The sequence below is a fragment of the Prunus persica genome, chromosome G1 (genome assembly GCF_000346465.2).
Source record: "Prunus persica cultivar Lovell chromosome G1, Prunus_persica_NCBIv2, whole genome shotgun sequence".
NCBI lineage: Eukaryota > Viridiplantae > Streptophyta > Magnoliopsida > Rosales > Rosaceae > Prunus > Prunus persica.
In genome coordinates this window covers 6111324-6124959 of record NC_034009.1, presented here as the reverse complement: position 1 = coordinate 6124959, position 13636 = coordinate 6111324, and the positions used below count along the sequence as shown (strand labels likewise).

The 13636-nt window shown below is 34.5% G+C and overlaps 1 protein-coding gene across 1 annotated transcript; it reads left to right on the top strand.

Moving 5' to 3' along the window:
- On the top strand, positions 5624–12567 carry LOC18788573 (homogentisate phytyltransferase 1, chloroplastic). The gene is made up of 13 exons (XM_007222706.2): positions 5624–5769; positions 6231–6275; positions 6391–6677; positions 6877–6960; positions 7049–7123; positions 7503–7586; positions 8645–8734; positions 9542–9643; positions 10485–10580; positions 10766–10837; positions 11016–11111; positions 11624–11728; positions 12347–12567. The coding sequence occupies exons 1-13, from the start codon at positions 5727–5729 to the stop codon at positions 12386–12388; spliced, it is 1221 nt and encodes a 406-aa protein (XP_007222768.1). The 5' UTR covers positions 5624–5726; the 3' UTR covers positions 12389–12567.

The following is a 13636-nucleotide window of genomic DNA, read 5'->3' as shown; positions in this document are numbered from 1 at the left end:
GTGGAATGGAAGAAAGTGAAGAAAAATGGGAGAAGGTGGCTTGACAAAATTAAGGTTTTCAGCGCCTATAAAAGGAAGCACTTTCTACCCAGCAAAGGGATCTGAGATCTAATCTCAAAACTCACCTTGGTTGCTGCAAGCCTCCCAGCAACCATGAAAACAGATCAAAGGCAAGTATCCCCTCTGGAACCCTTCAATTTCATGCTTTGTTCTTCCATCTTCTCCCCCTCTCTCCCAAAACCCATATCCAAAGAGAGCAAGCATCACCTCTCATCCATGGAACACTTCAATTTCGAGCCATATTCCTCCATCTCTTCCCATTTTCTCTTCTGTCAAGCAACCCAGGAGCTTGACGAAGCTTTCGTCAAGCTGCCGGAAGCTTGTCAAGCCACCCCATTCCTCCTCCTCATCTCTTCCTTTCTCCCCTCAACAAATTCTCCCAAAAACTCTCTTTTCCCCTTACTTCGAGCCTCTGTTTCTCATAGGAAACCCAAGCCTTCTTTCTCTCATGCTAAACTCACGAATGCTCAGTTCCTATGCCACAAGCTTCTCATGCAAAGTCCAAGAATTTATCTGTAAGCGACTGCTGGTTTCATTGGTGAAGAAGACCAAGGTGTTTCCTAAAGCTCAGCTACCATTTCGAAATACGGGTTTGATCCTTGAACTCAGACTCAAGGGGCAATTTTATACATTTTGCTCTCTACAGCAGCCCAGGCCCATCAATAGCTGCCGGAACGAAAAAGCCCCTACATCATCAAACAATTTTCCCAAATTGAGCATTTTATCAATCTTTCTAGCACTAATGGTTAGAATATTGCCTAATCAACTTCTTTCTAAATCATTTACAAGGTAAAATAAATTTAACCTCTCAAAAAGCTTATAGATTATCTGGCCTGGTTGAGAAATAATTTGATGACACTGGTGGTGCTGGATGACCTCTTAGACACTTTAGATCCAAATTTGTCCCTTAAGTTAAATTTTGAGATAATAAATTGTCTCCATTAACCAATAGAGACTATGCAGCCGTTTTTTTAAAATCAGTTGTTTTTTGGGTACCATTTATTGAGTCAGTCCTTCCCTATTTTATATTAAAGAAATACCTTTTAAGATACAAGCCATTTGAGTTAAGCCAAGCGCATATTACTCGCATGCTTGTGCTCGGGCTTCTTTGTATTGCAATGGTTTAAGTCTGTGTTAGGTAATGCTTGACGAAACAATAAGCATGGGTTTATGGAACCAGTACATTTTTACAGGCTCATTGTGACCTCCCCACATGCCGAGTTATATTTTCGTTTGGCATGACATGAGTATCGAAGTTGCACTTGACGGGTTACAGCATACCCCCGTTAGACCTCCTTTAAAACAAGGCGCTATATTGAGGTTGAAATACACATGAGCCCTCTTAAGATTTTTTTAGCCTCAATACCCTCATTTTCACAAATTGATACAAAGACAACACTAAGAGCATCTGCAATGATTATGATCAATGGAATTTTATTGCATAAAATTGAACTCAAACAGTAAAATCTCACTTGCAATGGTGTGATTTAGTTCATTGCAAGAGATGCAATTGCAATAGAGGGTGTTATGTGATGAACCCTCCATTGCAATTGTAATAGGCTATAACCATGGTACCCACATACCAATAAAAAATGAAAAAAAATTACAACAATTAATGCATTATATTGTTAAGAGCATTTGCAATGGTTGTTCAATAGTTCAATACAATAGAAAAAATACATCAATTATTTTTTTTCTTCAAATGTGTTCAAAATTTGTATGTTTTTAAAGATCCTTTGAGAATATTGCAATGGTACAATTTTTAGTTCTATTATATTTGTCTCTTTTATGTTCAATTAAATATATGCCCAAAAAAAAAATCAATTTATTAAACTATTAAAAAACCATTGTGGATACTTCAAAACAACACGTCCCCTCCTCTCCCTCCAAATAGAACTCTTCTACCAAGTGTTACTGAGCAGAAGAGTACTATTTGATACTAATTAGGAGACTATGAGAACCTATACATATATATATATATATGGAATTATGAGAAAGAAAAATACAATAAATTATCTCCTCTCCCTTTTCTCTTATCACATTCTTCGTTTTATATGATTATTAACAAAATATAATTTCTTATCATAAAAGAAAAATTAACGGAGCATAGACCTACCTTAGGTCTGTGCTCCATTAATTTTTCTTGGTACTAACACACTCACAACATTTTTAGGGGGGTGTATTCAATTAGGATTCTAGAGTATTTAAAAAGTTTTTGTTTAAGTACCAGATTTCATGGAACTTTATGGAACTTTTAGTTTTTGTATAGACTTTCAAGAGTTCTATATAATTTTATTATAAACTTCCTTAAAATTTGTATGGCTTTTATTCCAAAATTTCATAATTTTTTTAACATATTTCTTTAAACACGAATGCTAACTTTGGCATCCTTAACTAGACAATGAAAAAGCCAATCAGGCCCAACACAATCCTATACATGATCTCCTCCTATTCTTTAGACATATATGATGCCCGGGCTGCATGGTTGCATTTATCAAAAGGTCTGATCGCACTTTCAAAATTCTCTAGTAAGCATGCATTATTGGTTACTCAAACACATATTTTCCTTGAATAACATGAAACAAAATTTTAAACAAAATTATGTTTAATGAAAAGCAAAATTCATAAGAAATTCACAAGAAATATAGTGACAAATGTATTACAAATTTGAAGGCAAAGTTTAAGAATTTTTTTTTACATTCATTCATTATCCTTGATTCTCATTGTTGTCATTATGTCCGGCATCTCTCCACATATTCAAAGCTATACCAACTCTTCATTCATTAGAATTCTGTCGTTGTTGTTCTTGTGTTTAAAAAACTAGTTTAGGATCCCTTTCATTAACCGGTAATGATGAAGATGAAGAAGATTTGTTGTCCAATTCAACAGGAAATTCGTCAAATCTACACTCATTTTGAAGAAAGTTGTGTAGTCCTACAAAAGCTAACACTATCTTTGTTTGCGTCGTATATGGGAATGGAGGTGCGGACTTGAAAATTGTGAATCGTGACTTAAATATACCAAATATCCTCTCAATGACATTCCTCAAGGACGAATGGCGAAGATTGAACAACTCAACTTCATTTGCAGGTGCACGACCTTGACCACCAAACTCTTGGAGATGATATCAAACACCTCGAAAAAAACAAAACAAAACTCATAAAACACTGCATAATAAAGTTGAAACATGCAATCAAGAGAAGTGGAATTTGAAACTGAGAGTATGGCTGTCCAAATAGATTGGGTTGCAATAGTAAACAGTTGGGTACAAATCGATTGGACATGCAACAAACAAAGTAGCAAAAACAGGGGACGCACCATTGAAGTTCTGAACCTGGTTCTCTATTTGAAATAGAAAGTGAGCAAAAGCTATTTGGACAGGAAAATGATACAGAATATCCTAGGGCGAGAAAGAAAAAAAAAAGGGCTTGATCATACGTCAAATTCTGAGTGTATAGTACTGTACAGCATGTCTTCTCTCTTGTTATAGGTTTTTTTTTATGCAATTTGCATCTGTTAAAAGCAGCTGGAAACAAAACATCTTGTTCTTGTGCTTAGACAGGGTTTGGCTTGACAGACCCCTTTCTTCCCTTGTGTTTGTTCTTTAATCGGATGGTCTGCCTTGCCCCTCATGTTAATCTCCTTTTGTTGGCTAGAGGCTGACGTGCTCCTTTGGTGACGTCCTAATTTGTGGCCCTCTAGTTTCTGTTACTTTCTGCTTTTTTTTTTCTCCAGCCTGTCTGTATGGTTTTTTTTCTGCTTGCTCCTGGGCGGGTCTGTCCCCTATGCTGCTATCCTTTTCATTCTATGTTTCTGTTCCTTTTGGGTTGTTTTCTCTTCAATGAAGTTTCCCTTTCGACAAAAAAAAAAAAAAAAATCTTAGACAAAATAATGTGACTTTTCCAAGATACGACATTTTTTGAGTGGGAGATATTTGCGCACAGAGGGATTCGAACCCCTCCCATTCTCAATCAACCACAGGGCCTTATCCAACTCACTACGACTGACTTTGTGTCCATATCTTCAGCTTGTAATATTTATAAGGTCTTTAAAAATGTCTGCAAGCTAATATTATCTAAGATAAATTTTCATATTAAAAAAATTCCCTAAGAATAAATTTAAGCATATATTTAATGTTATTTATTATTTTATAATGGAGTAGTATTTTGTTGCTGTTATATATTATGGAGTTTTATTATTATTCACTTCGAGTTTTAATATTGTTCATTATATGTGATACTAAGTTTGAATTTTAATAGGAATTCTTTCTATGTGGTACTAAATTACTTATACATTTTATCTTTGTTTTTTTGGTTAAGCTCATATATTTTATCATATGTATCAAGTGTAATATATTGAAGTGAATTATTATAACTAAAAAATTGTGGTATGTATAATTTTCTTTCACTAATTACTACATATTTTCTAAAGTCATAGTGTTTGTCAGGTCGTTGCATAATCAACTTAAATCACTCAAACCCACCATGCCATGCATTTTCTTCCAATTTTTTATGATAAAATAATAGACAATTGACTAAGTAAACATCCTCTAAAGTTTCAATAAAAATTTCCAAGTTTTTCTCACAATTTATGTGATTTTTATTCAATTTTTATCGATATCGATATTTCCATCTATATATCCATATTTTTGGACCACTGATATTTTCAAAACTCCCGATATTTTAGACCTTGGTATGTATACATGCTCTCAACTCATCCCCCTATTCTCAAATATCTATATATAACTTTATATAATAATAATAAATATATATATATATATAATACGTCAAGCATAAATCCTGACCCATAGCTAAACCCTAATAACAAGTAAAACTTATAATCCCAAACTATACCCTAATAACAAGAAAAACATGATGAAGAAAAATCATGGAAAAAGAAAACCCAACGAGATATTGATCAAAGAAAAAAATAAGGAGCATACCTTCATAGATGGAGGAAGGCTGTTCATCTTCAAAGAGAAAAGCTAGGGTGTACGCAGAGAGAAAAATTAGTATATGATGAAATACTTGGGGGAGGTTGGATTTATTATGGTCTTTGTTATTTATAGCTCTCACCTTAAAACTTATCAAAATTTATCACTCAATGAAATCCTTCCAAATATATGACTTTTTGAATAAACCTAGATTTTATTCAACTTTTTTATAATCCTAATTGAACACACTCATATTTGTATAGACTTTTTAAAAGTTCATACAAGTCTAAATTAAATACACCTAAACTTGTAGAATCTCTTTCAAAATTTATATAAATCCAAATTAAATATAACTGAATTTTTAAAATCTTTTTAAATACTTTACAATCCTAATTGAATACACCTAACGAATTTGTTTTGTTGCTAACAGATATTTTTTTTCGTGAAGTTAATGAACACCGGGATGGACGGGAAGAAACAGACAAAGGGTTCCCATTTGTTCACATGACTTTCAAACTCTACCTCGTCTCTCCCCGGTCCTTTTGCCACATCGTGAAATAGAAAGGAGCTGAACACGTGTGTAGACAATGGACCCGCATCTTTTTATTGGTATATAATTCCACTATTTAATATTTATTTAATGAGAGCCTCCAAATGAGTTCTGAGTTCGCTTCAAGATAGTAACTTGGAGGGTCTCTTGACGTGTTGAAGCATCATTTTGTTGGCCGAAGCAATGGATTCTGCGCTTCTTGTGTCCTTTCCAAATGCTTCTGTAGGTATGTGATTTCAGTTAACAGAAAACATGGAGCTTTTTGTATCTTGAATTAAGGGCTCTGATTATTATTTTTCCCCTGAATATTAGTGGTCTAACGGGTTTTAGATGCTTCAAATGCTGGGACTGAACCAATGCATTTGGTTTTGACTTGCTTGGTTTTTATTGATTTGTGCTGGTGTAGCTGTATTTTATCTGGGAAAATCTTTACTTCTTGAAAGGTTCCTTCTTTTAGAGTTCAGAGTCAACAGACTGAGCTAAATTACATTTATTCATCTGGGTTTGTCTCCATTTTATATAACGTACAATTTTTTTTTTCATTTTTTTTGGTTGTATTTTTGCAGTTCGGAAAATGACTTGGTTGATGTGACTTACTTTTGCCCATACCAGTTTTTGAATTTTTTCTTTCTTTCTTTCTGAGATTCTGCTTTGGTGTGTTTTCTGATGCACTACAAAAACTCATAGGTGGGAACGGTTGGAGAAAGGGCAATCTCAACAAGAGCTTTTCAGGTATGACTATCCCATCACAACATCTGATGCATAATTAAAAAAAGTGATGCATAATTTGCCTTTTTCAGTCCTCCATGTTGAAAACTTATTGTCAACCCAATCTTTGTCCTTAAAGGTTCATATGCAGCAGTCAGAGTTTCAAGAAGCAGAGCATGGGACATCTTGGAAAGATATTGTGGTGTTGGGTCTCAGCAACATCTTTTGAAGCATCACACCAGAAACACTAAGGAAAAATCTGCATTCTACAGGAGGCATGGTAAAAGGTTGTTGGTGAATGCTACTGCTGGTCATCCTCTTGAATCCGAACCTGGAGCTTGTAATTCGAAAAGCAAATGGAACTCTATCAAAAATGCCATAGATGCTTTTTACAGGTTTTCAAGGCCGCACACAGTTATAGGCACAGTTAAGTTTTTGACAGAATCATGGTCATCCTTGCCGTTATCCCAGTTAGCCTTTTGAAATATAACTCCCACATATTGATGTTTAAGATTTAGTAGTGAATAACAATCATTTAGGATTATTGTCGTTAGTTTTTTGCCATTTTCCTTTTTGGTTTTTTAATCAATTTAGAGAGAGCTCACCTAAGTTTTTCTCTGAGCAGGCATTGAGCATAATTTCAGTTTCTCTACTTGCAGTTGAGAATCTGTCAGATTTTTCACCCTTATTTTTCACAGGAGTGCTGGAGGTGATGCCTCTAATATTGATAACTTGAAAGCATTACATGGATGCATTCATTATTGTTATTCTTACACTCTTGGTGTTTTACTTTTCAGGCCGTAGTTGCTGCTCTCTTTATGAATATTTACATTGTTGGTTTGAATCAGTTGTCTGACATTGATATAGACAAGGTAGGTGTTGTAAATTTACTGGTACAGTTGCAATGATTTGGGAAATGAGAATTGAAAATTCAGTGACCTTTCGGTATTTTAAGGGGGCATTCCTTTAGAAAGGTTCGACTGGTAGAATTCCAGGATATGCTCCTTTATCTGGAATTATCAAGCTACCCACTAATTGGTTATTTCAAATGTCCCTTCCTACACACACAGATGTGCATGTGCATACATGCAGAGAGAGAAGCCCCTTACCATTTACCAAGTTGTTTTCAATTTATTAAGCACCCTTTAGGTTTTTCTGGCCTAATCTTGGAAGTCAAGACCAAAAAGATAATTTACATGGAACATATGTGAATTGTCTAATTGTATACTTGTGTTGCATGTTGTGTTTCAGGTTAACAAGCCTTATCTTCCATTGGCATCAGGGGAATATTCAGTTGGGACTGGCATCATGATTGTCACATCTTTTCTACTTCTGGTATCAAAAGCATTGTGGACCATATACATATATATATATACCTAATTTTTATTTAGGCTGGTTAGATAATATATTGCCTTTCTTTTTGCCTTTTTTTTAAAAGAGAAAAGAGATGAGAGAGTGGGAGAGATGGGAGAAATATCAGGGAGGTGTGGAAGAAAAGAGGGTGAATGGATAAAATTGAAACTAAATACTAAAGACCATTTAAAACAGTTTTTAGATTTTATCTTAAAAGCCATTTTATGTATCCTTCTTTCCTTACGCTTTGCATCTCTCATCTTTCGTCTACTTCTTCACCCTCTTTCTAATTACAACAAAAATTATCAAATAAATTATCGAATGGGCCCTTACATGTAATTCCCTAACTTTTGCATGCAAACTGCCTCTAATTTCACTAGAAGTTTGGTATAAAGTATATGGATATCTTAGTTATCCTGGTTAAAATGGCTAAATCTGAGGATTTGAATATTTTTAGTAGTTCTTTTTATTATTCTGTAACTAGTTGTGTACCCTGCATCTTCATTGTTAACATACAAGACATGTTTGAAGGAAATAAAATTCACCAGCCATCTGAATACTACCAATACCTTAATATATGCGGATAATCATAGAGTCAAGAAGTGCTGCTGCTCTTCGTCTCACTGTACACTTCTATGACAACCATCTGTTCGGAATGAAAATTATTATGAATTTGTTTCCACCTTTTACAATGTGCCCCATGTACTAGATATGTTGCTTGTTCTCATTTCCACCTTACTATTACCTTTGGATGTCTTTTTTTTTTTCCTTACAAAACCTTTAATAAGCTTTGCCTTGTTTGCTGACCTGAAAGGTAAAATTTAAATGTAAATAAACAAAGGGAATTGGGATTAAATGTTCGATAATTAATTAGAATCTGGATTACACATCAAATGTAAGGAATCATATCTGGAAGATATTGTGTACTTTTGTTATAATTTAAATTGATGAAGTTACATGTCTTCATTTTAAAATTTTGGGGCATTGAAGCTGTAGTCTTGACTGAAAAACATTCTGATTATAAACATTCTTTTCTACAGAGTTTTTGGCTTGGATGGGTTGTTGGTTCATGGCCATTGTTTTGGGCCCTTTTCATCAGTTTTGTCCTTGGAACTGCTTATTCAATCAACGTGAGTTTGCTTGCTCCTCTATAATCTTATAGTCTCACAGACCTTAAATAGCTGTGCAAGGAAAGCTTATATGTTACTCATGAACCAATCTGATGAATGAAGTTTAGGTTAAGACTGTTATCAGTCCATGTATGCGGAAGTCTGAACTTAAGTATCTAAAATTTTGCCATGTAAATCTAGCTATTGCACTTAAGGGTAAGCTAGAAGTGTCAAGTGAGTGGATCCAGGTAATCTTTTTAGAGGAAAGTGCTCCTCCCCAACCAAAAAAATAAAAGAAAAAGGAAATAGAAAAATTTCTTGACATATCCCTGCTCATCCTTATGCACTGCATGTTCCTTGCACATGCTTCTGAGCATATGCATACTCCATTGGGATGTATGTACCTCTAACTAATAACTATATACATTATGTGTGTACAAATGTGGTTATGGTTACAAAGAACGTAGGGTTTGTTAGACAAGAGTGAATTGGGTGAATTTCCAGACTATCCTTAATCTTAAAATGTATTAATAACAATTGTTTAAAGTACTAAGGGCTTGAGAGTTCCTATAAAAAGTTGACAAAGAGGTATCTCTTAATAATAAAATGGATGATATTTTTCCTAGTGTTATGTTGACCAAACAGATCATCCTATTCATTTTCTTATAAAGTGTACTTACCACCACATAACACTCCTATGTAGTTTGTGACTTGATTTTTTATATTCTTCATTAATTCAGTTTGAAGTTGCATGTAATTGATGAGTAATGTGATGATACTTTAAACACAATTGTATCAATATGGGTTTTGAATCTTTTATAATCTCAGTTGCCACTATTGAGATGGAAGAGATCTGCTGTGGTTGCAGCAATGTGCATCCTAGCTGTTCGGGCAGTGATAGTTCAACTTGCTTTTTTCCTGCACATGCAGGTTTGTTATTTTCTATTAAGAAATCAATTTATACAATTCCACCGTCCCATTCTCTCAGAAAATGCTTGATTTATACAGGGGGTTTTTTTTTTTGGGAGATTCACTATTATACCCAATATAGGGGCCCAAATTATAAAAATACCTCATATGAAATGGACTTTAGAATCACACCAAAAGCCCGTTTACAACATAACAAAGAGGCTTTTAACTTCTTATAAATTACAAAACTGCCATCAATTTCTTAAAACAAGCCCAACCCCAAAATCTCATAAAAATACCCAAAACACTCAATAGGGCATTAAAGTAATTTAATAATCAATATTAAATTCAATAAGGCCAGCTGTCATTTTTTGGGTTTTTTTTTTGGTTTGTTTATAGAAATTCAATAGTGTAGGGTTTATTTATAATATTAGTGCTAAGAATGGGTATATCACTAAATATCTCTCTTTTTTCACCTTGGAGGCTATTTAATGTTATAAGTTAAATCTTTGACATCATTGAAAGTATTAATATCTCACATCTGACAAAGCAATAGTTGTCATTGCCCAATGCAGTGCCTGTAGGACGAACATATCTGCATGTGCACACACATCACACTATAATGAGGGCAACTGAGGAAAAACAAAACAATATAAAAGGGCTATACTGTATTAACTAGTTAGTATTAGTAGTTGATTGCTCAAACAGAAATCTGAAAAAAGTAAGACAGTACAACTCTAGAATAGGTATCAGGGAAACCAGCAGTGTCTTACGTGCAGATATTGGTAAATATGGAGCATCTTTGTCATGTAGTTTGGTGCACTCACAGTGGTTGAGTTCTAATTTATATAACATTTTCCAGATTCATGTGTACAAAAGACCAGCTGCCTTTTCTAGGCCACTAATTTTTGCAACTGCATTTATGAGCTTCTTCTCAGTTGTTATAGCATTATTTAAGGTAAAAGCTCTTCTTTTTTTTGTCTTTTTTTTTTTTCCTTTTCCCATTTCAAGTAGAGCAGTAGAAAATTTACTTTAAAGATGTGTGCTTGTTTTGGTGATGTGTTTGCTATTGTTTCAATCCATGTAGTTGTTATGAAATTAAAGGATTATGATCAATTTTAATAATATTGTGGAATCATGTAGGACATACCTGATATTGATGGAGATAAAATATTCGGCATTCGGTCTTTTACAGTACGTCTGGGACAAAAGCGGGTAACCTTTTAACACACGGATATGCACATATATAATATCCTACTGGGTCTTAAGGTGTTATGAGGGGCTGTCCAGTAATGGATTCTAGAATGCATTGAAGGATTGTGGACCAACCCTCCTATCCATCAACCCATTGGTTTTACATATATTGTTTTGTTGCCTAATTATCTTTGTGCAGGTCTTTTGGATTTGTATTTCGCTACTTGAAATGGCTTACAGTGTTGCCGTTTTAGTGGGAGCATCATCCAGCTTCCTGATGAGCAAATGCATCACGGTAATGTTTTAGTTTTCTAACTCTCTAGAGTAAAGTAGTGAGTGTTATGCAATCTTCATTACTCCTGCTTATTGAATGGCTCAGCTTCTCCTGTCTCTATAATTTTGAAATTACACGTGGATAATGATGAAGAAGACAGTGATAAGTATGAATTTAATGAATTTTATCTATTAAATATATCTTCTCTCACATGCTGCTTGCTATGCTCTGAAATAATGGGTTATGTTGTGAATTTCTGGTGTCCAACACGAAGGGTTCTTAAATATTACTGAGCCCTCTTTAAGCTCTGATTCTAAGTCACTGGCTTTCCTCACAAATGCAAACATTTAAAGCGTTAAATAAGGCCACTTCAGTTTGTATTCATATTAATTTCCATATTTTCGGGAACCTTGAGTGGGTTTTCATATTCCCTTCTTACTGTTGGTTTTTTTTTTCAGATACTAGTATGCTAACAACTGAACAATGTACCAAGAATGAAGATATTGATATGTTCTGTGTTTGCATTGGTTTAGGTTTTGGGACATGCAATTTTGGCTTCGATACTCTGGAATCGAGCCAAATCTGTTGATCTCAACAGCAAAGCTGCAATAACAACCTTTTACATGTTTATATGGAAGGTAATTGCCTATCACAGCTATTGAATGCAAGTGCAGTTAGAAAGAATATATCAAAAATCAAAAGTTGACCCGTACCAAAAAAATAACCCTCCATAATAGTTTGACATACACAATTGTGAAGATGCTGAACATTTAGGATTCTCAATAGCATATGATTTGAAAACACAATTTCCTAGTCTGTTTTTCTGTTAAGCTCTTGCAACTCATTCAGGTCCTTACATCATTACTGTTTCTAGTATTCTTATTGGTTGCTTTATCTTTACCAAGACCTCCAAGACCTCAAAATTTGTTCAAGCATGACCAAGGCTGATGGAATTAGCTGTCTGTGCTTGAGTTAATAAAAAGAGTTTCTAAAACTAAGACTCAATATTATTTCAAGTATGATAAATGCAATTATAGGATCCTCTCGGCAGTATGCAGTATTTTCTTTAAAAGTAAAAACTGCGGTTTGCTTGGTCTGTAGATTTGACCCTGCTCAAACCTGCCTGAACACGACCCCATTTCCAGCTTTGCTACTGTAGTTGTTGATTTTATGGATTGTATGTACCTTGCAGGTGATTTTATTTTTAGATTTCAATGCGGGTATACTTTTCATTCGTTTGTTTATTATTCTTGCAGCTCTTCTATGCTGAGTATCTACTTATACCACTTGTTAGATGAGGATGACAACTTATTTGAGATCAAAGGTTGCCTTCAAAATCTTAGAGGGAATAAATCAAATGCCATTACTGGGATTGTTCAACATACTTTGTAGTTTGACAATACAATTGGGAACCTATGAGTCTATGCAATCACTCAACTCATTATCTTCATTTAGTACTTGTGTGATATTGCTCTGCTAACAGCGATACCCATCTTCTTTTTTGAGTACAAGCAATAATCTAAACTAGAAGGGGAGGAGGGTTTCTTGCACACACTACCAAATAGGCCATGAGGGTTTGAATATGAGACTACGGGTCTACAAGTCAAGACCTTTTTCCACAAGGCTAGATCCCCTTGCCACCCATCTTTAAAATTTCATTGATTGGATTAAAAAGGGGAGATGCTAAACCCGGTCAACTAAAGGATTTTTCGACAAATGCCACTGGCACTTAATGTGAACGCTCTAAGCTGTCTTCAACCTACAAACAAACCTCATTATCTCTGTCTGCGTGACATGATTTGTGCTTAACCCGTTACGACTGTTTGAATTGAGTATAAGCATGTAGTACTTATCCTCTGCTTATAAGTATTTGGGCAATTTAAGGCCTACATGCCCGACATTCGGTTGGTCTGCTTATGTAGTGCTCCTTCGTTTATTTGTGTAAAGAAAAATGATAGGCATACCATATTTATGTACCACATTGTGTACTATTTCTATTGTAATGGTGGGCTCTACTTCTATTAGAAAGATGGTACACAATGTGATATATAAATGTGATAAGGCTAGCATTACACGTGTGTAAATGGTCTCGTATGCTCCTAGTTAATGTGAGCGTGTTAGTTTCCCGTGCATTGACTCGTTAATAAATTCGTCTTCATGAACTTTGATTGAACATGTGTCATTTCTTATTGGGTGTAAATTCTAAGCTCCCTTATTCTATTCCCTGTGAAACAAACTTTGATTGAACATGTGTCATTTTCTTATTGGGCGTAAATTCTAAGCTCCCTTTCTGCTAGTGCCGTTTTTCATTCAAACACATACTAATGAAATATTTTTTTTCTTAATTAATGAGATAAGAATTCGAACTTAAAAGTTAAAACATAACATAAATTTTTATAAAGAGGTGAAGCCCATATAGATAAAGTTACAGGGCATTAGTCAAAAGATGGAGATATAGCTAGAGGGTATTAGTCAAAAGATGGGATAATGATGTTGGGGAGAAATCATTATGTCTCCCTTAAAGGCAATTTGCTTTGCCTATAAAT

Excerpts from the sequence above, each read along its gene's own strand:
- LOC18788573 (XM_007222706.2), top strand. The coding sequence starts at position 5,727 with ATGGATTCTGCGCTTCTTGTGTCCTTTCCAAATGCTTCTGTAG. Across the intron at positions 6,678-6,876 it reads CGCACACAGTTATAGGCACA|GCATTGAGCATAATTTCAGT; the intron begins GTTAAGTTTTTG and ends TTCTCTGAGCAG. Across the intron at positions 11,729-12,346 it reads TTTACATGTTTATATGGAAG|CTCTTCTATGCTGAGTATCT; the intron begins GTAATTGCCTAT and ends TTATTCTTGCAG.